The sequence below is a fragment of the Mauremys reevesii genome, linkage group 1 (assembly GCF_016161935.1).
Source record: "Mauremys reevesii isolate NIE-2019 linkage group 1, ASM1616193v1, whole genome shotgun sequence".
Lineage (NCBI taxonomy): Eukaryota > Metazoa > Chordata > Testudines > Geoemydidae > Mauremys > Mauremys reevesii.
This window is the reverse complement of record NC_052623.1, coordinates 296176828-296200926: the sequence shown is the minus strand read 5'-3', so window position 1 is coordinate 296200926 and position 24099 is coordinate 296176828. Positions and strand designations below refer to the sequence as shown.

Below are 24099 nucleotides of genomic sequence, written 5' to 3'. Positions count from 1 at the left end.
CCTGACCTCAGGCCAGGCAGGGATTTTTTATCAGATGACCACAGCCTCGATCCTGTGATATGTTCCTTATGGGTGTAGTCGGGCTGTCCGCAGAAATCCAGGCGTATGTTATATATGCATGGTTAAAACCTAATCTATAGAACAGTAACGGGATGATGATTTTATAAATCTATATGATTTTATAAAAGCAGCAAAGAGTCTTGTGGCACCTTATAGACTAACAGACGTTTTGGAGCATGAGCTTTCATGATTTTATAAAAATTTGATAATGAGTGACTATAATGCAACTGGAATATGCTTCATGCAAAAGGTCTCTTGTAAGGTATCATTACAAAGCTTATTCTCTACTGAGTGTGGTCATCCTATTTGTATAAATGTATCACTCTTGTACCTGAAACTAGAAATATGAAATATAACTGAGGGCCTATTGTAATTATGCAAAGTGTGGGCCATTAATGGTGGTTTGGAATCTTAATGGCTCCCATCAACAGGACAATTGACTGGATGGCTCTGTTTGCAGGCAAGCCTTCCTGTGAGTCAGGCTGGGAGGAATGAAGGCTTGGGGGTCTTACAGTGACATGTGATCATGTCACATGAACTGGAATCCATCTTTAACCTGGTGTTTTTCCGGGGGAGAGGGGGGAGTGGAAACCCAGAGGGACAAAGGATTCCCGCCTTATGCAAAAGATATATAAATGGGTGGAACAGAACAAAGAGGAGAGAGGAGCCATCATGAAGAATTCCCTAGCTACCACCTGAGCTGGAACAAGAGCTGTACCAGGGGAAAGAATTGTGCCCAGGCCTGGAAAGTGTCCAGTCTGAGAAAAAAAACTTACTGAAGCATCTCTGAGGGTGAGATTATCTGTGTTCAGTTTGCTTAGACATAGATTTGCACATTTTATTTTATTTTGCTTGGTGACTTTGTTCTATTATTTGGAACCACTTAAATCCTACTTTCTATATTTAATAAAATCACTTTTTACCTATGTATGTAGTAATACCTGGGGAGAGGCAAACAGCTGTGCATACCTCTCTATCAGTGTTACAGAGAGTGAGCAATTTATGTGTTTATCCTGTACAGTATAAGCTTTATACAGGGTAAAATGGATTTATTTGGGTTTGGACCCCATTGGGAGTTGGGCATCTGGGTGTTAAAGACAAGCACACTTCTGTGAGCTGTTTTCAGGTAAACCTGCAGTTTTGGGGCAAGTAATTCAGACTCTGGCTCTTTGTGGAGTAGACGGGAGTGTCTGGCTCAGCTGGAGTCCTGAGCTGGCAGGGACAGCAGGAGCAGAGGTAGTCTTGGCAGCTCCCAAGGGGGTTTCTGCCCCACTTACAAACCAGTTCAACAAGCAGGCTCACCATGGCTCACGTGCTGGTCCAGGCTGGGCACCACTGAGTGGAGCAAACAGCCACGCAGGTTCGTTCCCTGCTCCTGGTTTGCTGGCCGGTGTGGACACCTGGCTTGGGGGGAGACAACTGCCCCTCTGCGTGGCCGGGGAATAGGGCAGTGGGGGCAATGCGGAGGGATCGCGGGCAGCAGGCAAGGGGGTGCGTTGGACAGGAGAAATGCAGCTCCCGGAGTGTGTGAAAAGCGCTGGTCAGGCCGGGAAAAAGAGAGGCTCAGCCCTGCAGCGCGGGAGAGGTGGTGGCGAGTCCCCTCAGTCTGGCCGGGCGGAGGCAGGGCCTTGCCGGGGCTGGGGACAAGCCCGGGCTAAGCAGCAGCCCCTCCCCCCGGCAGCCTGCGTGCTACGCGCAGCGAGGCCCAGGCCAGAGACCCGGATGCAGCTCGGGCCGGGCAGGCTCTCCTGGCCGCGAGGGGGCGCCCGCCTGCCGGGTGCGCAGCGAGGAAGCCGCCGGCCCGCGGGCGTTGTGTCGGGGAAATGGCGGCGCTCGGAGCGGGCCCGGCCGCGGCCGCTCGCGGGAGGTAGCGGCACCTGCACCTCCCCCTCCCCAGCGGCTGGCGGTGCGTGGGGACGGGGCGCTGGGCCCGGCTGGCGGAGGGAGGGGCTCGGGCGGGGTAGGCCGGGCGCCTCGCCGACTCCTGGTGGGCAGGCGCCGCGGAGGGAGGCCGCGCGGGGCCCGCCCGGGAAAGAGGAACAGGCGGCCGCGGGGCTGGGGCGAGGGGCTGGACTGAGGCGGCCGCTGCAGCCGTTGGCTGACTCGGCAGCGGCGCGCGCGGCCCCCGCGGTGACTCAGCAGCGTCACCCCCGGGTCATGCTCAGACATGCCGGGCCGCGGCCAGCGGAGGAGCTAAGCCCCGACTTGCCTGCGGCTGGCGACGCTATTTAAAGGCGGCCCGGCCCCGCCGCTTCATGCCAGTGCAGCGCTTCAGCGCAGACGCGCGCCCGCGGCTCGGCTCGGCTCCTCCGTGCGGACTCCCAGCTTCGCTAACCCCGGCTCTCTCCTTCCAGGCAAATGTGCAACACCAAGATGTCAGCTGGGTCGGACGACCGCCTCGGCGCCTCTGCCATTCCCCCCGCCGAGCAAGAGGCACTGGTGAGTAGCCCTGGCCCCTGGCTCTCGGGCACCGCGGTTTTCCTGCTGGCTGCGGGGCTTGCTTCCAATGGACCTGCTGGTAGACAGGTGTCGAGAATGTGGATGCTGACTGCGCCTCTATCAGTGCCAGGAAACTTAGATGTTCATACTGGATTAAAGCCAGGGAGGTCAAGTGGATTCTCTTCAATGGCACCAGGGCTGGCTTTAGTTTTTTTGCTGCCCCAAGCAAAACATTTTTTTGGCTGCTCCCCACCCCAGGCTTGCCCCTCTCCCCCCGCACTACCCTGCTGCCCCACCCACACCCCCTGCTGCCCTAGCACTGGCCTCCCCCCTTTCCCCTCCACCAGTGCCCGCCACCCTGCTGCCCCAGCCTTGGGCTCTCCCCCCAATCTGCTCCCTCCTGCTCAGGGCCGGCTCCAGACCCCAGCGCGCAAATCCTTTTGGTGAGAGGCCTTCTGAAAGTCCAGGTATATCTATTGGATCACCTATGTCCTAGAGCCGCCCCTGCTCCTGCTGTCCCAGCCCTGGGTCACTGGTAACTTGCTCACAGGGCAGGTCATTCAGCAGGAATTTTGGCTGTGCACAGAATACAGACAGGATTGGTTCCTATATGGTTACAGAACTGCAGTAAAGTGAAACAATTTTCAGCTTGTGTGATTGGAGGATATCTGGATGCATATTACCGTATTGTCCCGAGTATAGGCCGCACTTTTCCCCCCTAATTTAAGTCTTTAAATTAGGGGTGCGGCCTATAATCAGGAACTTGAAAAAAAAACAATAAAAATACTTCAAATCCCAGCCCCGGCTGGGAATCAGAGCACTCTGGGCTGCCCGCCGCGGCGGGGAGCCCAGAGCCCTTTAAATCCCAGCTGCGGCGGGGACTCAGAGCCCTTTAGATCCCGGCCGCGGCGGGGAATCAGAGCGCTCTGGGCTGCCCGGCCGCGGCGGGGAATCAGAGCGCTCTGGGCTGCCCGCCGCAGCGGGGAGCCCAGAGCCCTTTCGATCCCCGCCGCGGCGGGGAGCCCAGAGCCCTTTAGATCCCAGCCGCGGCGGGGAGCCCAGAGCCCTTTAAATCCCAGCCGCGGCGGGGAGCCCAGAGCGCTTTAGATCCCAGCCGCGGCCGGGAATCAGAGCGCTCTGGGCTGCCCGCCACGGTGGGAAGCCCAGAGCCTTTTAAATCCCAGCCGCGGCTGGGAATCAGAGCGCTCTGGGCTGCCCGCCGCGGCGGGGAGCCCAGAGCGCTTTCAATCCCAGCCGCGGCCGGGACTCAGAGGGCTCTGGGCTGCCCGCCACGGCGGGGAGCCCAGAGCCTTTTAAATCCCAGAGCGGCAAAGCAGGGGAAAAAAAACAGTGCGGCTAGAGCAGGGGGGTGGGGGGGGGCCACGAAAAACTGCGCGGCTGAAACTGCAAAGGGGGGGGGAGAAACAACAACAAAAAAACTTGGTGCAGCGGGAGCAGTAAGGCGGCGGCGGGGAACAAAAACGGTGCAGCTGAAGCGGGAAAGCAGGTGTAAAAAAAAACCAAACAACCGGCAGCACGGCCAGAGCGGTAAAGTGGGGGGGAGAAAAGAAAAAAAAAACACGGCTGGAGCGGCAAAGGAGGGGAAGAGGGGGAAAACAGCACGGCTGGCAAAGCAGGGGAAAAAACAAAACAAAAAACCCTACAGGGCGGCCAGACCCAGGGTGCAGGGGGACTCCCTGTGCTACAGAGTGGACCCCTGGTCTAGTTGAGGGGAGGGAGAGGGAGGCGGCCAGGGGGAGCGGGGCGGGAGAGAGAGAAGGGGGGCGGCCAGCACTTCAGCGGGGAGCTCACCCCACGGCCCCAATTGCTGTGCTGTCTTCCGGGAGGGCTCCGCGCTGCTCCGGTCGTCAGGGAGGGAAGGACGCGGGCTGCCCTGTGGAATTTGCTGCAGGGCGCTCCTCCTCCGCACCCTATAGGGCAGCCAGAGCAGCAAACAAAACCAAAAAAAAAAGCAGTCGTTCTACTAATGTGTATATTTTCTTTGTTAAAAAAGTTAAAAATTTATTTTTTTAAAAATAGCACCAAACTTTAAGGGTGCGGCTTATAATCAGGAGCGGCCTATACTCGGAACAATAAGACTGTCCTACATAAATGAGGAAAACTCAAGTTTTCAACTAGCAATAATCACGCCTCGGATTAACCTCATTGGCTACGATACTGCCACTGCGCAAACTATTTAACTATAAGTTTTCAGGATGTGTCCATACCATCTTGTGCTGCATTGGAACTTAAAAGCAAGGGTAAGAGACATAGACCTTACAATGAAAAGCCCAGGGGTGTGGTGATTCATTAAGTGTCACTCTCCTGTCTGAGTACTGTACCAGCGCTGCAGCAATGGTGTTAGTCACTATCCTATGGTTTCTGTCACATCAGATGTGACTTAAGTTATTAAAGTTATGGCATGCTATTGCAAGTGAATTTACGTTGTTAGAAAAGTTAAATAGTTACTAATAGTTTAAAAGGCTAGAAAGGTAGGAAAACATGAAAAAAGCCAGATGTTCATGAAAGTATACTATGCAGCTTAGGATGGAAAAATAGTGATTTATTTAAAATCAAAATACCTTAAAAGTCAGAGGTTTTGTCATGGAAATCAAGGCAGTGATTATAAGGCCTTGATCTGCAATCAAATCTACAATGCCTGGGTGGACCTTTGTGTTAGTATAGAGTCCCATTGGGCACAAGCTTCCTCCTACACCTATCCAGTTGCAGAATCAGAACTTAAATAATTAAGGGCTTGTCTACACTAGCATTTTACAGTACTGCAACTTTCTCCCTCAGGGGTATGAAAAAACACCCCTCTGAGTGCAGCAAATTTCAGCGTTGTAAAGCTCCAGTATGGACAGTGCACCACTGCTGGGAGCCGCGCTCCCAGCGCTGGTAGCTATGCCCATCGTGGAGGTGAGGTTTTTTTTTTTTTGTTTTGTTTTTTGTTTTGAGCAATGGGAGAGCTCTCTCCGAGCGCTTTACCGTGACTACACAAGCCATGTTAAAGTGTTTAGTGTTGCCCATGTAGACTAGCCCTAAGTTCTGTCTACTTATGATACATTCTCTCTGTTTCAGTGAGATGTTCATTCCCTTTATGAATCCTTTGTAAAAACATACAAATGGCTATATTGGGTCAGACCAATGGTCGACCTAGCCCAGAATCCTGTCTTCTGACAATGGCTGGTGCCAGATGTTTCAGAGGGAATGAATGGTACAGGGCAATTTATTGAGTGATCTATCCATCCATCCCCTGTTGTCCAGTCCCAGCTTCCGGCAGTCAAAGTTTAGGGACACCCACAGCATGAGGTTGCATCCGTGATCATCTTGGCTACTACCCATTAATGAACTTATCTAATACGTTTTTTAACCCACTTATACATTGGGCCTTCACAACATCCTCTGGCACCGAGTTCCACAGGTTGACTGTGCATTGTGTGAAGAAGTATATCCTTATGTTTGGTTTAAACCTGCTGCCTACTAATTTCATTGGGTGACCCCTAGTTTTATGTTATGTGAAGGGGTAAATAATACTTCCTTATTCATTTTCTCCACACCATTCATGATTTTATAGTCCTCTGTCATGTTCCCTTGAAGTCATCTCTTTTCTAAGATGAACAGCCTCAGTCTATTTAATCTCTCCTCATATGGAAGCTGTTTTATTTCCCCTAATCATTTTTGTTGCCCCTCTCTGTATTTATTTTAATTCTAAGATATCTTTTTTTTGAAAGGGGACAACCAGAATTTCATGCAGTATTCAAGGTGTGGGCTTACTATGGATTTATCTAAAGGCATTATGATATTTAGTGTATTATTATTTACCCCTTTCCTAATGGTTCCTAACATACTGTTCGCTTTTTTGACTGCTGCTGCACATTGAGTGGATATTTTCAGAGAACTATCTGCAATGACTCCATTATCTTTCTTGAGTGGTAACAACTAATTTAGATGCCATCATTTTATATATATGGTTGGAATTACCTTTTCCATTGTGCATTACTTTGCATTTATCAACATTGCATTTATCACAAGCTAAATATGAGTCAATAGTGTAACACTCTTGCGCAAAAAAAAAAAAGTGAACATTCGTGGATGTATTAGCCAGGAGTGTTGTAAGGAAGACACGAGAAGTAATTCTTCTGCTCTACTCTGTGCTGATAAGCCTCAGCTGGAGTATTGTGTCCAGTTGTGGATGCCACATTTTAGGAGAGATATAGACAAATTGGAGAAAGTCCAGAGAAGAGCAGCAAAAATGATTAAAGGTCTAAAAAACATGACCTATAAGGGAAGATTGAAATACTTGGGTTTGTTTAGTCTGGAGAAGAGAAGACTGAGAAGGGGACATAACAATTACAAGAAGGAGTTAGAAAAATTATTCTCCTTGCCCTCTGAAGATAGAACAAGAAGCAATGGGCTTAAATTGCGTCAAGAGTGGTTTAGGTTGGACATTAGGAAAAACTTCCTGTCAGCGTAGTTAAGCACTGGAATAAAATGTGTAGGGAGGTTGTGCAATCTCCATCATTGGAGATTTTTAAGAGCAGGTTAGACAAACACCTGTCAGAAATCGTTTAGATAATAATTAGTCCTGCCATGAGTGCAGGGGACTGGACTAGACGACCTCTTGAAGTTCCTTCCTGTCCAATGATTCTATGATTGGATTTCATCTGCCATTTGTTGCCCAGTCACCCAGTTTTGTGAGATCCATCTGTAACCCTTAACCAGTCAGCTTTGGACTTTACAATCTTGAGTATTTTTATATTGTCTCCAAACTTTGCTGCTCACTGTTTATCCCTTTTTCTAGATCATTTATGAATATATTGAACAGCACTGGTCCCAGTACAGATCCTTGAGGGACCCCGCTATTTACCTTTTTCCATTTTGAAAACTGACCACTTATTTCTACTCTTTGTTTTCTATATTTTAATACTGATCTATGAGAGGACCTTCCTTCTTGTCCCATGACTGCTTAGTTTGCTTAAGAGCCTTTTGGTGAGAGGCCTTCTGAAAGTCCAGGTATATCTTTTGGATCACCTTTGTCCACATATTTGTTGACACCTTCAAATAATTTTACTAGATTGGATTCTGCATGATTTCCCTTTACAAAAGCCATGTTGACTATTCCCCAACATACCGTGTTCATATATAGCAGGGGTAGTCAATAGGTGGACCATGGGCCAAATCTGGACTTCCAGATGCTTTTGAATGGACCCCAAAATCTTATTTACTTATAAATTATTGTTACTGTACTTTATTTTATTATTTTCTCTGGAGTCTGGACTTTGCCTATCCCTTGACCAAGATATTTGGACCTTGACCAAAAAAAAAAAAAAAGACTACCCTTGATCTGTAGTAAAGAACACAATTATCAGACACATAGTTTCAGCCAGTTTACCTGGTATTGATGTTAGGCTTACCAGCCTGTAATTTCCAGCATTGCCTTGAGGCTTTTTAAAATCGGTATTATGTTAGCTACTTGCCAGACATCTTGTGCAGAGGCTAATTTAAACAATAGGTTATATACCACAGTTGTTACTCAGCCGTTTCATGTTTGAATTCCTTTAGAACTCTTGGGTGAATACCAATCTGATCCTGATAAATGTAAGCATAGTAAGTCATCAGTTTGTTCCAAAACCACCTTTACTGACACCTCAATCTGGGATGGTTCCTCAGATTTGTTACCTAAAAAGAATGGCTAAGGTGTGGGAATCTCCCCCATATCCTCTGCAGTGAAGACCGAAGCAGTGGCCTTGACTTCACTGAGTTCTCCTTTACCACCTCGATCTCTAGTGGCCCCACTGATTCTTTGGCAGACTTCCTGCTTCTGATGTGCTTTAAAAAAATTTTGTTGTTAGTTTTTGTCTTTTGCAAGTTGCTCTTCAAATTCTTTTTTGGTCTCCCTAATTATACTTTTACACTTGATTTCATGTAGTTTGTTCCTTTCTTCTGTATATCCATCTGTTGCATTTCAGTGGTATGTTTGTATTGTTGGGTTGAGCAAGTAATTAGGTTGCCTAACACTTTCCATATAAAAAATTTCTTGTGGCCCTTTTGTTTTTAGAAGCTGTAACTGCATCAAACCTTTGAAATATGGCAGAAGGAAAGTCCTTGGACTGAAGAGCTGTCCATTTTGTCCCATGACATTCAGTTCAGGTTTTGTTGAGAGATGCGTTTTTGAAAAAAGCCATTTCCCTTCTCTCACCTATTTTTCAGAAATATTTTGTCTCGTTGAAATAACTAAACACGAACATGTTACGACCAGGTTCATGCTGCTGCTGAACCAGCAACAGCAGCATCGCACCCTATATTGGGAACACTTAAGAACTGTTAGAGCTGCTGTAGCAGAAGATGATGTAGGGAGAGAGACACAGGGGCTTATGCCCAAACCCAGCAAATAGCTCTAATGAGCCATCTAGTTAACTTTGAGGGCACCATGTGGGGTAGGAGCTGCCACACCTCCTGGTGGTGCGAGAGAGCTAGGCTGGGTCCCCCCTTGGGATAACAACCTTCTACTTACCAGCTAATATAGTAAGCGTTGTAGTTCAAGGGGGAGCAGTCTGTGCTACATTGCTGAAAGCTCAGGGTTCGCACCCAAGTGATGATGTATGATTTGGGGCAGGGAGGATTGTTACATTTGCTTGTGATAAGATTTGTTTATCTTTTTTCTTAAAAAGAAAAACCTAGGAAATTATGTAAGCATGTAAACAAATCTTATTTAGGTTGTAACGGCTGTCATTGCCTCTGGAATTTTACTTTAGCCTCCATGTACATATGTATTTTGTCACAGTCTTTAATTACATGATGACAGATTTTCACAGCACCCGTTTCATTTGATGTGACTGGTAAATGCGCCGTGGGGAATGACAAAAAAGATTGCACAGGGAACCAAAATCTGCTATGTCCTAACTTCGAGATGCTTGACATTTCAACAAAATTAACATAGTTTTTGTGGGTGTAATACACAAGAAATCTATGGTTCTTTCGGGAGGACATGCACTATAAAAATGAAATATGTTGTTTGCCTTTTTTTTTTTTTTTCCCCCCCAGGTTAAGCCGAAGCCACTATTGTTGAAGTTGTTAAAATTTGCAGGTGCCCAAAAAGACACATTTACAATGAAAGAGGTAAATTATCAGAACTTCTCACTAACAATGATGGGTAGCAATAAATTTAAGTTTCACTCTTACAAGTTTACCATACTTACTAGTTATCCCATAATGAAAGAAAAATAATGTGGCTGGGAGATGGTTCTGTTCCTGGCTCTGCCATAGTCCTGCTTTGTGACCTCGATCAAGTCACTTAACATCTATACCATAGTTTCTCTGTCTGTAAAATGGAGTACAGTATATAGCTTTGAGAACTACAGACGAAAACTGCTATGTAAAGTAGAATTTATTTATTCAGTTGCAGCTGATAATTGAAAAGAGAATAGACTCTTTAGGAGGTTTGAAATACGTTATTTTATATTTGTTTTATACTTTAAAGTTATAAATATATTTAATATAGCTATATTTGACTTGCATTGTAGGTAATATTCTATCTTGGCCAATATATTATGTCTAAACAATTATATGATGAAAAACAGCAGCATATTGTCCACTGTGGAGATGATCTTCTTGGAGATCTATTTGGGGTACCAAGCTTTTCGGTAAAAGAACACAGGTAACATTTCATATTCTTTGTGAGAGAGATCAGTATGAAATGTATGTAACACACTGAACTTATGTGTTGGTTTGCAATTTGTTGCATATTTTATTTGGATAAGTCTTGACAGATAGAATTCTCATAATTGTATGCCCCCTGGCCAGGTGTCCAATTTTTTTTAGAGGGAGGCACAATTCAGCCCGCATTTATATCTAAACTGCCAGACCTCAGAAGCAATACAAACTTCTGAGGTTCAGTAACCTTAGGGCAGGGGAAGGCAACATATGGCACGCATGCCGAAGGTGGCACGCGAGCTGATTTTCAGTGACACTCACACTGCCCGGGTCCTAGCCACTGGTCCGGGGGGGCTCTGCATTTTAATTTAATTTTAAATGAAGCTTTTTAAACGTTTTTAAAACCTTATTTACTTTACATACAACAATAGTTTAGTTATATATTTATAGACTTGTAGAAAGAGACTGTCTAAAAACATTAAAATGTATTACTGGCACGCAAAACCTTAAATCAGAATGAATAAATGAAGACTCAGCACACCACTTCTGAAAAATTGCTGACCCCTGCCTTAGGGGCTTCTGTCTACTTTGAAGAGAGATTCTCCCCTCTACCGCTTGAGGTAACAGCAACATAATTTAGACATTATACAAGCACTTCAGACTGTCCTCTTCCCATTATGAACTCCTTATGCATGGGTGACCAAGTCCAGTAAAGGGGGTTGCAGAGAAGAGGCATACGCTCTTTTGTTTTTCTCTAGGCAGCTACACAACTCCTCAGTGCTGAGTGATGGTGGTTGAAGATTTCCTTTTGCAACAGGCTAGACTTTCTTCTGAAATAGGTTATATTGCTGCAAAGCCAGTATGCATGACCTGGGTCTTGCCAGTGCCCTAAAAGTTGAAGATATTTTTCTCTGGATTAAACCCTGAAATAATGCTGTACAAGTTCCATTAAAAATGCTGTGAATCATGACTAGAGGTGGTCCAACTGCTGGTTAAGTGAGAAATGGCATTTTGGCAAAATTGAAACTTTCAGAAGAAAATTCCTGATCTTGTTGAAATTTTTTCGAGAAAAATTCAAAATGGAATTTTTTCCAACTTTTTAGAAAAAGTTTCTTCAGTTTGTTTTGGTAGCGGGAAAACAGTTTCACTTTTTATACTATCTTCCCTTTTTATAAGGGGGTGGTGAAAGAGGAGTGGAAAGCTTAAAAAAGCAAAATCAAAGTGTTGGTGGTGGTTTCCCCACCAAAATAAAATGAAAACATCCAAAAATGCTGTGAAAAGTTTTGAGCAAAACAAAAACATTTTCATTTCTTTTGAATTTTTCATAAAATCCACTTACCTCTTTTTCAACCCGTTCTAATCATGACACTGCAAAATAATCAATGTTTTCAGCTTGGTCTTTCTCTCTTCTAGTTTGGCTAAATTTACCACAGTAAATAGGAACTTCTAATTTATAATTTTTAAATCTATGAAATGTCTGTTTTGTCTCCCTTCAAGGAAAGTGTACTCAATGATTTCCAGCAACTTGATAGCAGTCAGTCAGCAAGGTAAGTTAGTGTTGAAAGGCCGTTTTTGTTTTTTTGTGGGGTTTTTTTTGGGGGGGGGAAGTGGTCTTTATTAATGCAAAAGTCCTGAAAGCTCTATTAACTGAATATCGCCTATAAAGTAAGTTAACTTCAGCAATTGATAGATGATGTAATTATTGTCACTTTTTTGTAGCCCTGTTGAAGGTGAATTGCATCTTTTACAAATAAACTGTTTAAGGTTATGGGTCTAGCACAGAAAATGGGCTTGAACTTGCTCATACTGAAGTCACTGGCAAAATTTTTGTTGGCTTCAGTGGAAACAGGATAAGGCATTATGTGCAGACTTTGATTCTGCTTTCTTTACATGCTCAACTCAGGCTAAGAAATATATTTTAAAAACAAAATATTTGAAAATTGGTTCATCCTTAACTACCCTGTCTAATTTGAGTTACTATTTCTCTTGTAATAGTTGACACGATAAACAATAAAAGAAGCAGGAAAAAAATCTATATACTTTTATTCTTGTGAGTTTAATAAATCCATATATAATTTCATAAAATAGGCTATGGTCTATTTCAATTTATTCACATCTGCAAGAGAAGGATGGATAATGCAACTGTGATGTAACTTAAATTTAAGAAATGAGTGAAATGAAAGATAAATATGGGGATGAATTTTTAAAAAGACTCTTAAATCTACATTTATACATGTAATCTGCTTGATTTTTCCCAAGTATGGAGCACTTAACATCTCCCATTGGCTTCAGTGAGTGCAGTTGGGTGCTCAACACGTGAATATCAGTCAAGTCCCTAAATATGGACTTTGGGGCTTAACGTTAGGCTCCTATTTTTTAAAATCTTGGCCAGAACAGCAGAGTAGAAGGATACAAGATCTCAAAGATAAAATCTAGTCAAATAAAGAGGGTATGTGTTTACTATACTTAACTTTGTTCTAAATGGATACCTTTTGTCATGAAAATAACTAGTTGCATTGTGTAGTTCAGGGTTCATTCCGATAATGTAGTTAGAACAATTATTTTTGTGTCTTAGTATTTATATTAGTGACTGTAAACATCTCTTGCAGAGCTTGATGTCTTCTTTTGTAAACCAGTGGATCTTGTATGTGTCCTCTTGTAAATAGTGTAGTAAAGTATGTTTTATTTATAAGAATATTTCCTTCCACTATTCTTTCATCTGAAAAATTCCAAAACAGTTAGTTACATTTTTTCTTATAATTGTGTATATAATGTTACAAAGAAAACCTTGAACATTTCTTAAGAGTACGAAGTGATTTTTGTAAATGTTAAGTATACTCTGAATTAAGATTTAAAACAATATGTATAAACAGCAAAGAGTCCTGTTATAGACTAACAGACGTATTGGAGCATGAGCTTTCATGGGTGAATACTCACTTAGTCGGATGCTTCTTTTACAGACCCAGACTTACACGGCTCCCCCTCTGATACTTGACAATATGTACAAAGTATTTGCAGTATATATATTTTTTTTTTTTACAATTTTCACTGCAGTCCCTTGAGCCTGCAGATATTTCCTTTCTGATGCATTGCGTTATGTATTCTTCTTTTTCAGAGTCTATGGAAGCAAACACATCTGAAAATGAGACCAGGTGTCAACTTGAAAAAGGCAATGTTCTAAAGGTGATCTAACTACTTGATACATTCTAACATATACACTCTTTCAAGTTTCACAACTTCATTTGCTTTACCATTGAGATTTGGATGCAGTTGAAAGATTAAAATTAATTTCATGCTAGCCACATTAATACTATGCTTACTTAGTATTTTTGTTAAACAGGAATCCATGCAAGAGTTAATTGACGAAAAACAGACATCCCCAAATTTGACTGCTAGACCAACTACCTCTTCTAGGAGGATGCTCAGTGAATCTGGTATGTGCACATTTATAATAAAATATTGAAAATCCTGCATACCTTTCAAGAGCATGTACATCTAGACCAAACTTGTATATCACTGGCTCATGTCGTCTTTTGTTGGGGAGTCAACATTTTCATGTTTTTAGCCATTGTGAAAGGTACCAGATTGACACCCCTGGAGAATGAGCTTCTCTGCTTATCCATAGAATAGATACAATGTGGGTAATGACAATACAGACTTCCCCACATGTGTGTATGTCTCCTAGCCAGCGGTCTTCAATCTTCTTTTCATTTGTGGACCCCTTAAAAATTTCGACTGCAGGTACAGATCCCTTTGGGAATATTTGACATAGTCTGCATACCCCTAGGGGTCTGTGGACCACAGATTGAAAACCACTGTCCTAGCACAATGGGGCTCTGGTCCATGAGTAAGGCTTCTAGGTGCTATGATGATATATGTAATAACCTCACCAGCATGGTACAGTCCTGATCTGCAAGGACTACCAGCAGGGTGATAGGGTAACTCAGTCTCCATGGCTGTTCAATTCTCTGCCTTTATACTGATGTCACCACCAAGGGTATCAGTGGTGTTTTCTTTGTGATGTGGACATCTTTTCATACACTGCGCTGAGACTATCAAACTGATGTCAGGTAACTCTTCAGACAGCCATCAGATTTTAACTTTTGGTTGCTGTTTGTAATCTACTTGTATTGGATTTAAGTCAGTGACGTAGGGGTGAACGGCTTTATTTTATCCAGTTATCTTGGTTCAGATTTTCAAAAGTATTTAGATACCTAAATACCTGCGAAAATAAGCCCTCTGAATCTTTTCTCTACCTCACCCCTCTACGTGGCAACTTCATATTTATTGGTTAATGCATCCTTAAAATCTGAGGTGTTGATTCTAATATTTAGTAGCTGTAATTAGTGGGGATTTTTGAGTGTTTTTTGTGTGTGGGTTTTTTTTTTTTTTGAGTTATGTGTAACTTTCAACCTCTTGGTGGTAACACTTCATAACTTTCAATTATATGTAATAACACACTAGTAATTTCCACACCAACCTGTATTTTATCACTTCTTATCTGGTGATTCTTGATAGTGGTGATGAGTAACAATAACCTTTCACATAAAATCATAGCATGCAATATTTTATTTTGTTTTCCTGTGTTTTGGTAATATTTTGTTCAGTTGCTTGATCTATGTAAGGTATTTCTGATATGATTATCTTTGTAGTATTTAGGGCAGTCATCCTAGCCTATTGTAAAACTGTACTGCCATTCACACTATATTAAAAGAACACTATAATGTTGTAACTCAAACTGGTGAAAGGATGAAAATTTCACAGTTAAGGATTATAACTTGTAATACACACAATCCAGAGTAATCGGGTGTTCTGTTGTGCCTGCTTATTGCAAGCTTAATCATTAACTCTGTTTTTGCATCCATTTGTCAGTTTATTACAGCCTTAAAATTCTTTTAATATAGTGTTTTTATGTACACTGTTTTTTTAATTTGTAGGAAATCTTCCCCTTAAACCACCATGCTCGTTACATTGGGATGGTAGCGGCTCCTTTGGAGCCGCTACTATTTCACTGTAAATGTTTAGAAACCGTGTGTTGGCATGTTATCAGTACCTCATGGAGAGATGACAACTTAATGAGGACAACGATGGACAGGAGCAACGGTTGGGCCTGGGGGCATCTAAGTTTGAAGGTTGGGGCTCTCAGGGCGAAAAAAGAAAAGAGAGGGACTGAGCCAAGAAGCATCAAGGGAAAGTAAGAGGAGTCACAAAGTATGTACAAGTGTGTTTTGTTCTTTTTTTCTTTTAAAACTAAAGATGCCAAGCTTAGAGGCCCTGGGTGGATTTTTCAAACTTTTTTTTTTTTTTTTTTTTACACTGCAAAGAAAGGATTGGGCAATAGAGCGAGTTTGTGAAAGGCACCTGTAGGCGGCAGCAGGCTCTGTTGAATGGTCATTGAACCAGTTTGTCAATCCTGGTAGGGAATTTCACTCCACTGCATTTATTACACACTGACTTGGCAGCTGCTTTTTAAGCCTTTGTCAAATTCTTTTATAATGCCTTTTCTTAAGGTCAGTGGAGTTGAATTTTGATACATTTATCCCCAAAATACTGTCTCCGTACTCCCGTCCTCCTTCATGCTACAAGAGTCCAAAACGTCAGAAACATCCAAAAAGCAGTGTTTTTGAGTTCTAAAGCTTAAAACAATGTTTCCACAGTTGACATCTTGATCATCACGTTTTAGCCTTTAAGGAATTTTTAGTGTGGATTTTTAGACCCCCACAAATTGGGGTTATAGTAGAAATCCTGATACCAATAAATATACCATTGCATGCAAAGCTAAAATGAAATCCTCAATTTCCAGAGGTGGCCAGGAGTTTGTTCATATGATTCCTTAATCATAGTATCTATTACCTGGGGAAATTACCGTTTATACATCTTAATGATGGGGCGGTCAGCGAAAAACAGCTTCAGAAATGTCAGTCTTTTGCCCATTTTACACCATTTTCTTTTAGGAATATGGCAAGAATGTGTTTCATTGTCTTTTTAAAATAGGTCAGGTGCCTCTATTTAATTTTTCATTGAAAAACACTGAATAATTTTAATATTGAAGTTCTAAATAAGTAAAATCCAGTTTAAACACCTACTAAAATGCATGTAACATTGTGCACTTCATAGATGCCTTTGGATTAATAAGCTTTTTCTCTCTGACACAGAAGAAAGTTCTTCAGATGAACAACCTAGTGAAAGAAGAAAACGGCATAAGTCAGACAGCATTTCGCTCACATTTGATGAAAGCCTTTCTTGGTGTGTTGTAAGTGGGCTATGCTGCGAAGGAAGCAACAGCAGTGACTCAATAGACTCTGCAAGTCCTGTAAGCAAGGTGTATTTTTAATTAATGTTGAGTTCACAAATTTCCCAGACATGCATCTTGGTTATCATATTAATATTTGAAACAAATAATGCTTCTAGTGATGTCAGAGAACCTGAGTGTTGTATTTTATGTGGCTTGGATCACAAAACTTAAGACTGGAATTTTCTTAAATCTTCATTATGAATATTCAGAAAAGGAAGCAAAACAAATGAATTCTTAGCCCTTGGTACAGTAGAAAAAGAAAAGTGGTGCCTCTCAATTGTGTATGAATATCTGTATTCCCAGCGAGAGTGTGTTTAGTGATTAGAGTAAGTTATTTACACTTCTCAGTTTCCCATCTGTAAAATGTGGGTTAATAGTTACACACCTTTGTTAAAGCATTTTGAGACTTGATAAAAGATGCTGTAAGTATTATAAAATTTCAGTACGCAGAAGTGAAATATTTTATTAAATTCACACAGTATATCATCTGCTTTTCTGTATATTTTAAATGTTATCAAATGTAAGTTCAAACGTCACTTGTATTGTATTTCAACATACTAGTTTTGGAGACAGTTCCAATGTTCTTTTAATTCACTTAAAATAATTTTTAAAGGTTTTATAGATCCAATAATACATTTCTAAATTGTGCAACTGCAGCAGAAATCCCAACATCTTGAGTGGTATGAGGTATTTGGCTGAGACATGACTGTTATCTCTGGCTGGCAGCCAATTAAACAGTGTTTCTCTTTACTATTATGTTTAAATACACATGTAGCAGTATGAGTCATAAGAATGTATTAATGAAGTTCAAATATATTCCCCCCTCCCCTTTTTATTCAGGATCTTCATGCCAGTTCATTAAGCGAAAACTCTGATGATTGGTTTGACCAGAATTCTGTTTCAGACCAGTTCAGTGTTGAGTTTGAAGTTGAGTCCATTTATTCAGAAGATTATAGCCATAATGAAGAAGGACAAGAGCTCACAGATGAAGATGATGAGGCATGTATATTCCCCCAACCTCCCCCCCCCCCCCCCCATCTGAAATGTTATAGCAGAAGCATTTTGTTGGAATCCAATATGAAACATTTCCATAGTCTTGTTCCATGACTGCATGTGCTGTATGGCAAATATGTACTGCCATTCTTTATACTGAGTTTTCTTTGTACAAATTTAGTCATGATTCTGCAAGAAGCTCCCTGTAGGCACAGCTACACTGGAGTCATTTATAGGGCCTGAAGGAACCATTACAGTAATTTAATCTGACTTCCTCCATAACATAGGCCATAGAATTTCATCCAGTAAAATTCACTGGCTGGCAATTGAAGTCACTGGCGTTCAGTGCAGGGCCAGGAGTCCACTTATGCATGTTTTTTTGCAGGATAAAGGCCTTAGCTCGGACTATGTATATGAACATATAACTTTACTGGAAGAAAACCTCATAATTTTTTAAAGGCAAAACATATTAAATATGATATTTATCGGCATAAAGTTAAAAGTGAATAGAAGTAATGTTAGAATACATTTTAAAAAAAACTATTTAAGATCTTAGATCGGGGATTGCCAAACTTACTGACCCTCAGTCGTATACGACAATCTTCAGCGCCAAGGCACACCTGCTGGGGCTTGGAGCTTCAGTCTTGTGGAAGGTGCCTGCCGGGGCTTTGGGTTTCAGCCCCACTCCCACTGAAGCCCCGAGCCCTGGCAGGCATGCCCGGCAGGGCTGAAACCCAAAAGCTCCACCTCTCCCCTGCTGGGCAGAAGCCACTACCTCACCCCCCTGCTGCAAGGCAGAGGTCCTAATCTCCCCTCCCCAAGTCTGGAAGGTGGAGTGTGGGTGGCTCCGTGAGCCACACTTTAACAGTAAAAGAGCTGCGTGAGTCACAGTTTGGCCACTCCTTTCTTCTATCATTAAGAGACAGCATAGGTAGCCTTAAAAATTACAAATACTGAGCTCTATGGTTCAGAGTATTAGAATCAGTGTCTTTCATTTACTATGTTGACTAGTGAAATATTTGTATTGCTAAAGCTTTTGTTCACAATTGACATTATCCATTTGAGGGGGGCCCATTGTTGTCTGTCTATATTGTAAATCTTCCAAGAGGCTGTTCCCAAATGAGAACAAAAGTTTCTAGAGCTGGTAATTGATTACAGTGTTGTCTGTACCTGTAAGTAGTAGTGCTCCCTCTTAATTCTGTATGCCAAGAAAATGCATGTAGTATATTGCCACATCATCTAGAACTTTAGCAAGTACTATTTTCTATCTGGTAAAAAGTTTTTTTTTAAAAAGTATTCTGTGTGCTTTACTACTTGTTCAGGGTTGTTTTTTAGTAAAACATTTAAAATTAAAAACCAAGTAAAGGGAAGTTTTTTAAAATATATTTTCTTCCATCAGGTATATCAGGTGACGATATATCAGACTGAAGAGAGTGATGCTGATTCATTTGATGAAGATCCTGAAATTTCACTAGCTGTGAGTAAATACTTGGTTCATAAAAAAATCACAGGTCTTGTGAAATGAAAGACCAGGACTGGGAACATATATGAATTCAGTGGACGATTTTAAAAGTAAAATCTGACTTTTTCTTCATTAAAAGGAAAATGGTAGTTTGAGGTCTTTCAGTTACTGACCTATAAATCAATCTTTCTCTACGCTGTTTTAAAGTTGTGGACACAGGAATTTCAAATTTTACTGGCTCAGTCAGAGAAAGGGGCACACAGTTTAGAGACTAGACCTAACTTTTTGTTTAAAACACAAAGGAAGGATTTTAAAAAAAGCTTTTTTTTAATTTTTTTTGGAAACCAAAAGGTAGCATTGTTTTTGTTTACAAAAAAAAACAAAATTAAACTGGCCACTTTAATTTCAGTGTCCAATCTGAGTGAACTAAAGAAAATAGCAAAAAAATGTGTATTGAAAATTCACTAAGGATAAAGGAACTGTTTTTAAATTGTCTAGAAGATTGAAAAGACCAGTTTCTTTGTGTGTGTGAGAGAGAGAGAGAGAGAAAAGTTTTTTAAATTTCAGCACATTGGCTTGTCAGAATGTCTGAATTCAGAATTTGACATGTCTTGAAAACTAAATATTAAAACATGGAACAATTTCTTTAGATTGCCATTATGAACACAGAAGTGCATAGGAGAATTAGTCATACAGAACATGTCATTGGCTGAGCTACCTTAATCATGCTTATACTGTGTAGCCAGCTGTAATGATATCTCTGGGAATATAAGGAAGTTGGTTGGTTTGGTGGGGGTGGGGGGTTGGTTGGTTGGAAGAAACGGAATATTTTTAAAGTTACTTGGTCTAGATTTAAATAGGCAATATACCTTTATTATTGCTGTTCATTCACAGTTCATGTCTGAGTAGAACAAAGGCTTCTAAAACAAGCATTTTAATTATGGTATTGCCAGTTGCAGCTCTATAGTTAAGGTTAAGTTTTGCATTCCCCAGAATTACAACACTCTGAGAATGGAATTTATATAAGTTTGTTAAATACCTTTAGGTGTGAAAATGAATTTTAAAATATGTCTTCTAAGGAGTTGAGCAGTGTTAGTGAGACTGAGGTTTTTGAGGAAAGATCTTGAATAGTGTACACATTTCATATAGTTCAAACTCATTGAAATCTTGAGCGTAGACTACCCGTGAACTTTTTTAGAATTAATGATTATTTTTTCACAGTATTCATAATTGGAAGTTTTTCCTTCAGCAAAGATTGGAGAATAATGTTCGACTTCAGAGGATTTCAGAAAAAAGTGCTCTTTTAAAATAGCTGCCACCTTCAGTTGTTTTCAGTAGTACTGAAGCCACAGGCTTCCCTCAGTTCGTGATTTTGAGAAGAGCTAATTGTTCTCAGTACAGCCAAATATTATTCTCTGCCTTTTGTTCTCATAGGGCTACCTGCTAAAGGCAGCTTGGTGTCTCCTTGGGAACAATGGGAGGCTATAGCCATTTGTAAAGATATTGACCTATGATCTCATTTACATTAAGAACAATGGGTAATGGCAGCCATTTTGAAAAGGCAATTCTTTGTGAGTTTCTCCAAAGAAGATTGTATGCACCAGCCTCTACTTGCAGGTGTAAACTTTCAGTTAAGAAAAATAATGGCAGAAAATGATCATTAATCCTAAACATTTCCTAATACCATTGGGAGTGGGTAGGAAAATCAGGTTAATCTGACCTGGGACAACAAACACAAATGACTTAATCACAAACGGGTTAGATGGGGGAGAAATGGCAGTGATACTTCTCAAGTTCTGTACACAGAATAAACTCTGCCACATGATATGGCACTCTCAGTAGATTGTGCAGATACTCAAAATAGATCCATTCAGTGAGGCGCATATGCTCCACTGGCTTTTTGGAGGAACCCAGATGCTCCGCTGGGGTCTGCTAGGCTTTTCCTTGTCTGGAGACAGAAAACAATGGGATACTGTCCCACGGCCACTAACTGGTGGCACCAGAATAAGCTGTCACTCACAGTAGATTACAGATCTTCACAGTATGATTTTCCTTCTTTTGTATATGCTTTGAATAATGAGTTAAGTGTTGACATTTAAAGTATTATAATTGGGTGATAATTATCACCCACTAAGATAAATGAATCAGGTCACATACCCCTTGGAGTTGTTTCAAGTTCTGCAAATGGAGACCGACATATTTGCATCAGTTACATTCTGTTCACATTTTCAAGGCTCAGTAACCTAACAGCTGGAGACTTTTATTTAAAGAAACAGGTTCTGGGATCATGAAGGCAGCGTAAGAGAGGTTCCAGTATGATGTACTGCCGTGTACAATCTAAAATGGAATCTTAATCTGTAAATGAGTTTAGTATATGGTGTTACAAGGCAGACCTAAACTATTTGAGTGCCCTAAATGTGCATTTCTATACCTTAACATGTTTGGATTTCTTTTATGTTTAACCTTAACTCAGAATATCCTGCATTTATAATGCTTGGTTGTAGGATAATTACAGCATCCCTGTAACATATTTTTCCTAAATTACTGATAAGTACTTGCAACCATAATTTCACTTTAACATAGTTTTATTTTTCTGTAAATACATATGCAGATAGTCTGTGCCATGTGCAAACTTACGTTAGAGAGGTAGAAGACCAATTGCTTAACCACATCATGGAATAGATTTGAGTCTTGCTCTAATGATAGTGCTGAATGTATACAGTTTTGTTACACTGCCTGTGTAACACATTTTGTTTGGCATTGTTATTTACTTGTTCAGTTTTGAGAGAAATTTTTTACACCCAAATTTTTAATTGTGAGGAGAAAAAAAAAGCATATGTGCTATCACTACAAGATTGAGAAATTGTGGTGTAATTGATTTTAACTTTCCTCTTCCTAAAACTCTTTCCATCTTAAAATGTGATGATTGACCAATTTTGTTTACAAATATTGAGTAAATACTTTAGCCGTAACATAAACTATAATCACCTTTTAATTTTTTTCTATAATAGTAGGAATGCCGAATAGCTTAACTGTTTTAATTTTTAATTCACTAAAGGATTATTGGAAGTGCACTAAATGCAATGAAATGAACCCTCCCCTTCCACGGCATTGCCCCAGATGCTGGGCTCTTCGTGAGGACTGGCTTCCTGATGAAAAGAATGACAAATCTGAAAAGCGAAAATTGGAAAGTTGCACACAGCTAGAGCATGAAGAGGGGTTTGATGTTCCCGACTGTAAGAAAGTGAAAATGAATGAAGATAAAGAACTAAGTATTGAAGAAAGTGAGGATACAACAGCACAAACTTCTGAATCCCAGGAAAGTACGGAATACTCTCAGCCATCTACATCTAGCAGTATCTTTTGTAGCAGCCAAGAGGATTGCAAAGAACCTGAGAAAAAAGAGACAGAAGACAAAGAGGAAAGTATGGAATGCAATCTACCCCTTTCCAGCATAGAGCCCTGTGTCATATGTCAGAGCAGACCTAAAAATGGCTGTATAGTTCATGGCAAGACAGGACATCTTATGTCGTGTTTTACTTGTGCAAGGAAACTGAAAAAGCGGGATAAGCCCTGTCCAGTCTGTAGACAGCCAATTCAGATGATTGTGCTAACTTATTTTAGTTAGAAGGAACTTCAGCATAACTGTGCAACAAAGCTTCAACAGTCCTTCTACACAGGCTTTCTTACAAACTTCCATAGACTTGAACAATTAAGAGAGTAAGAAACTATTTTTGTATGTTTAACTAAAGACATAATATTTTGGGTGATTTTTCTTTCTTTTGGTTTTAATTAAAAGTTGATATTAAAAAGTTGCACTGAAATTGATATTCTTCATTAGGCATTTTGGGGAGATTTTAAAATACCCAAATTCCTGAAACTTATTTCCATGTTAGGGGATCTGTCACAACAAGACTTGTACATCACAAGCAGATCAGTAATGACACTTGTACAACTATATAGAATATCCATTTTAAAATAGTGAATGTAATGCTTTTGAGAAATGAGAGCAATCTCAAGTTTCATTATTGTGAAAATCAGTTTTTCTTTTGCTCAGTAAGAATTAATAGAATTTATAATTTCAACCTTCCCATCTTTCTACAAATTCCAGTATCTGTTTCTTAGTCAAGTCATTGGGGAAAATCAGAACTTCTTAAGAAATTCCTAGGAAAATTTCTATTTTGAAAAATAAAATTTTGACGTGGTCATTGCTGAGAATTAAATTTATTTATCAAAGTAGGTAAATTGGGGGAAATATTTCGGAGACTACTTCAGATCACCCGAAGATGTGAAAGCAGCACAGTGATATTTTGCATAAGGGTTGTTTTTTAGTTCAGTAGTTTTTTTTTTTAATTTAATCTGTGATTCTTTGTTTTGAAAGGTTTTTCTGACTATTGAAGAGTTGTGAGGTGTAGCTTGGCCAGTTATATATTGAAATCAGACTTTAATATAAAATGTTGATCAAAATTCTTTGGGGAAAAAAAGAAAAATCTGTAAAATTAAATATCCTTAAAACTAGTGTGTCTAGTTCCTTGGTAACTCTCTCTTTTCAGTAATGAATTTTTAAAAAAATCTCTCAATACTTGACCTCTCCTCCATCCACCCACCCCCAAATTCACTGTCTTGTGAAACTTCTCTGTATTTTGCATGTTGCTGAATGTTTTGTGTGGTGAATTCCAAGAGTGCTATGAAAGTGCATTTACATAGAATTTTTTTTAAAAATGCCACTAAGTTACTCAGTTGTGCTGGTATTTTGAGGATTAAAAATGTAAGGTTTTGGATAATTTTGATGAGAATGTTGTACAAAAATGTGGCTTTCTTCTCTTCCCTAATGAGGTCCTCTTGCAGAGTGTAATATTGAGAAGAGAGGTGCAGATTTTGGGGCTTTCTGATTTCAAGTGCAGCATTCCAAAGTAGTTTAACCAGTAAAGAATGGTGAAAATGGGAGAACCGTTCATTTAGTGATGTCAAATACTGAGGCCTGGGGTAAACAGAAAAGTTGAACCCTTTTAAGTATATCAGTCGTCATTTTAACATATGCGCAAAGTGCCTCATGTGGCAAGTGGCCAGGATTCATCACCAAATTTGGTCTGCTGGTTGAATCAGTAGCTTCCCCAGCTCGGACTGGGTACTGATGGGGTATGCGACATGAATGCTAATTGATGGTTAAGGGGTACATCTCTAAGTTGGACAC

General features: G+C 40.8%; 1 protein-coding gene, 1 long non-coding RNA gene and 1 pseudogene across 8 annotated transcripts in view; 1 reads left to right on the top strand and 2 right to left on the bottom strand.

The window, feature by feature from the left end:
* The window catches only part of LOC120383277, a 31524-nt gene extending 29775 nt beyond the window's left edge, over positions 1-1749 (bottom strand). For both annotated transcript variants that reach the window (XR_005588397.1, XR_005588398.1), the window contains exon 1: positions 1363-1749. This is a non-coding gene — a long non-coding RNA (uncharacterized LOC120383277). The remainder of the gene's footprint in view (positions 1-1362) is intronic.
* MDM2 (MDM2 proto-oncogene) lies at positions 834-22994 on the top strand. Of its 6 annotated transcripts, none has more exons than XM_039501165.1 (11): positions 834-852; positions 2415-2499; positions 9547-9621; positions 10026-10159; positions 11653-11702; positions 13271-13338; positions 13496-13589; positions 16311-16477; positions 17291-17449; positions 18843-18920; positions 21964-22994. In XM_039501165.1, exons 2-11 carry the CDS (start codon positions 2419-2421, stop codon positions 22531-22533), a joined length of 1476 nt encoding a protein of 491 aa, XP_039357099.1. In that variant the 5' UTR covers positions 834-852; positions 2415-2418; the 3' UTR covers positions 22534-22994. The 6 variants fall into 6 exon arrangements, with proteins under 6 accessions (XP_039357099.1, XP_039357080.1, XP_039357063.1 ...); XM_039501146.1 differs by lacking the exon at positions 834-852 and adding an exon at positions 1804-1927 and having other exon boundaries at positions 16314-16468; XM_039501129.1 differs by lacking the exon at positions 834-852 and adding an exon at positions 1804-1927 and having other exon boundaries at positions 16314-16477.
* Positions 4500-4695, bottom strand: LOC120396171 (annotated as a pseudogene).
* Positions 22995-24099: the final 1105 nt, after the last annotated feature.

Excerpts from the sequence above, each read along its gene's own strand:
- MDM2 (XM_039501119.1), top strand. The coding sequence starts at position 1,884 with ATGGCGGCGCTCGGAGCGGGCCCGGCCGCGGCCGCTCGCGGGAG. Across the intron at positions 1,928-2,414 it reads GCCGCGGCCGCTCGCGGGAG|GCAAATGTGCAACACCAAGA; the intron begins GTAGCGGCACCT and ends CTCTCCTTCCAG. Across the intron at positions 11,703-13,270 it reads GATAGCAGTCAGTCAGCAAG|AGTCTATGGAAGCAAACACA; the intron begins GTAAGTTAGTGT and ends CTTCTTTTTCAG.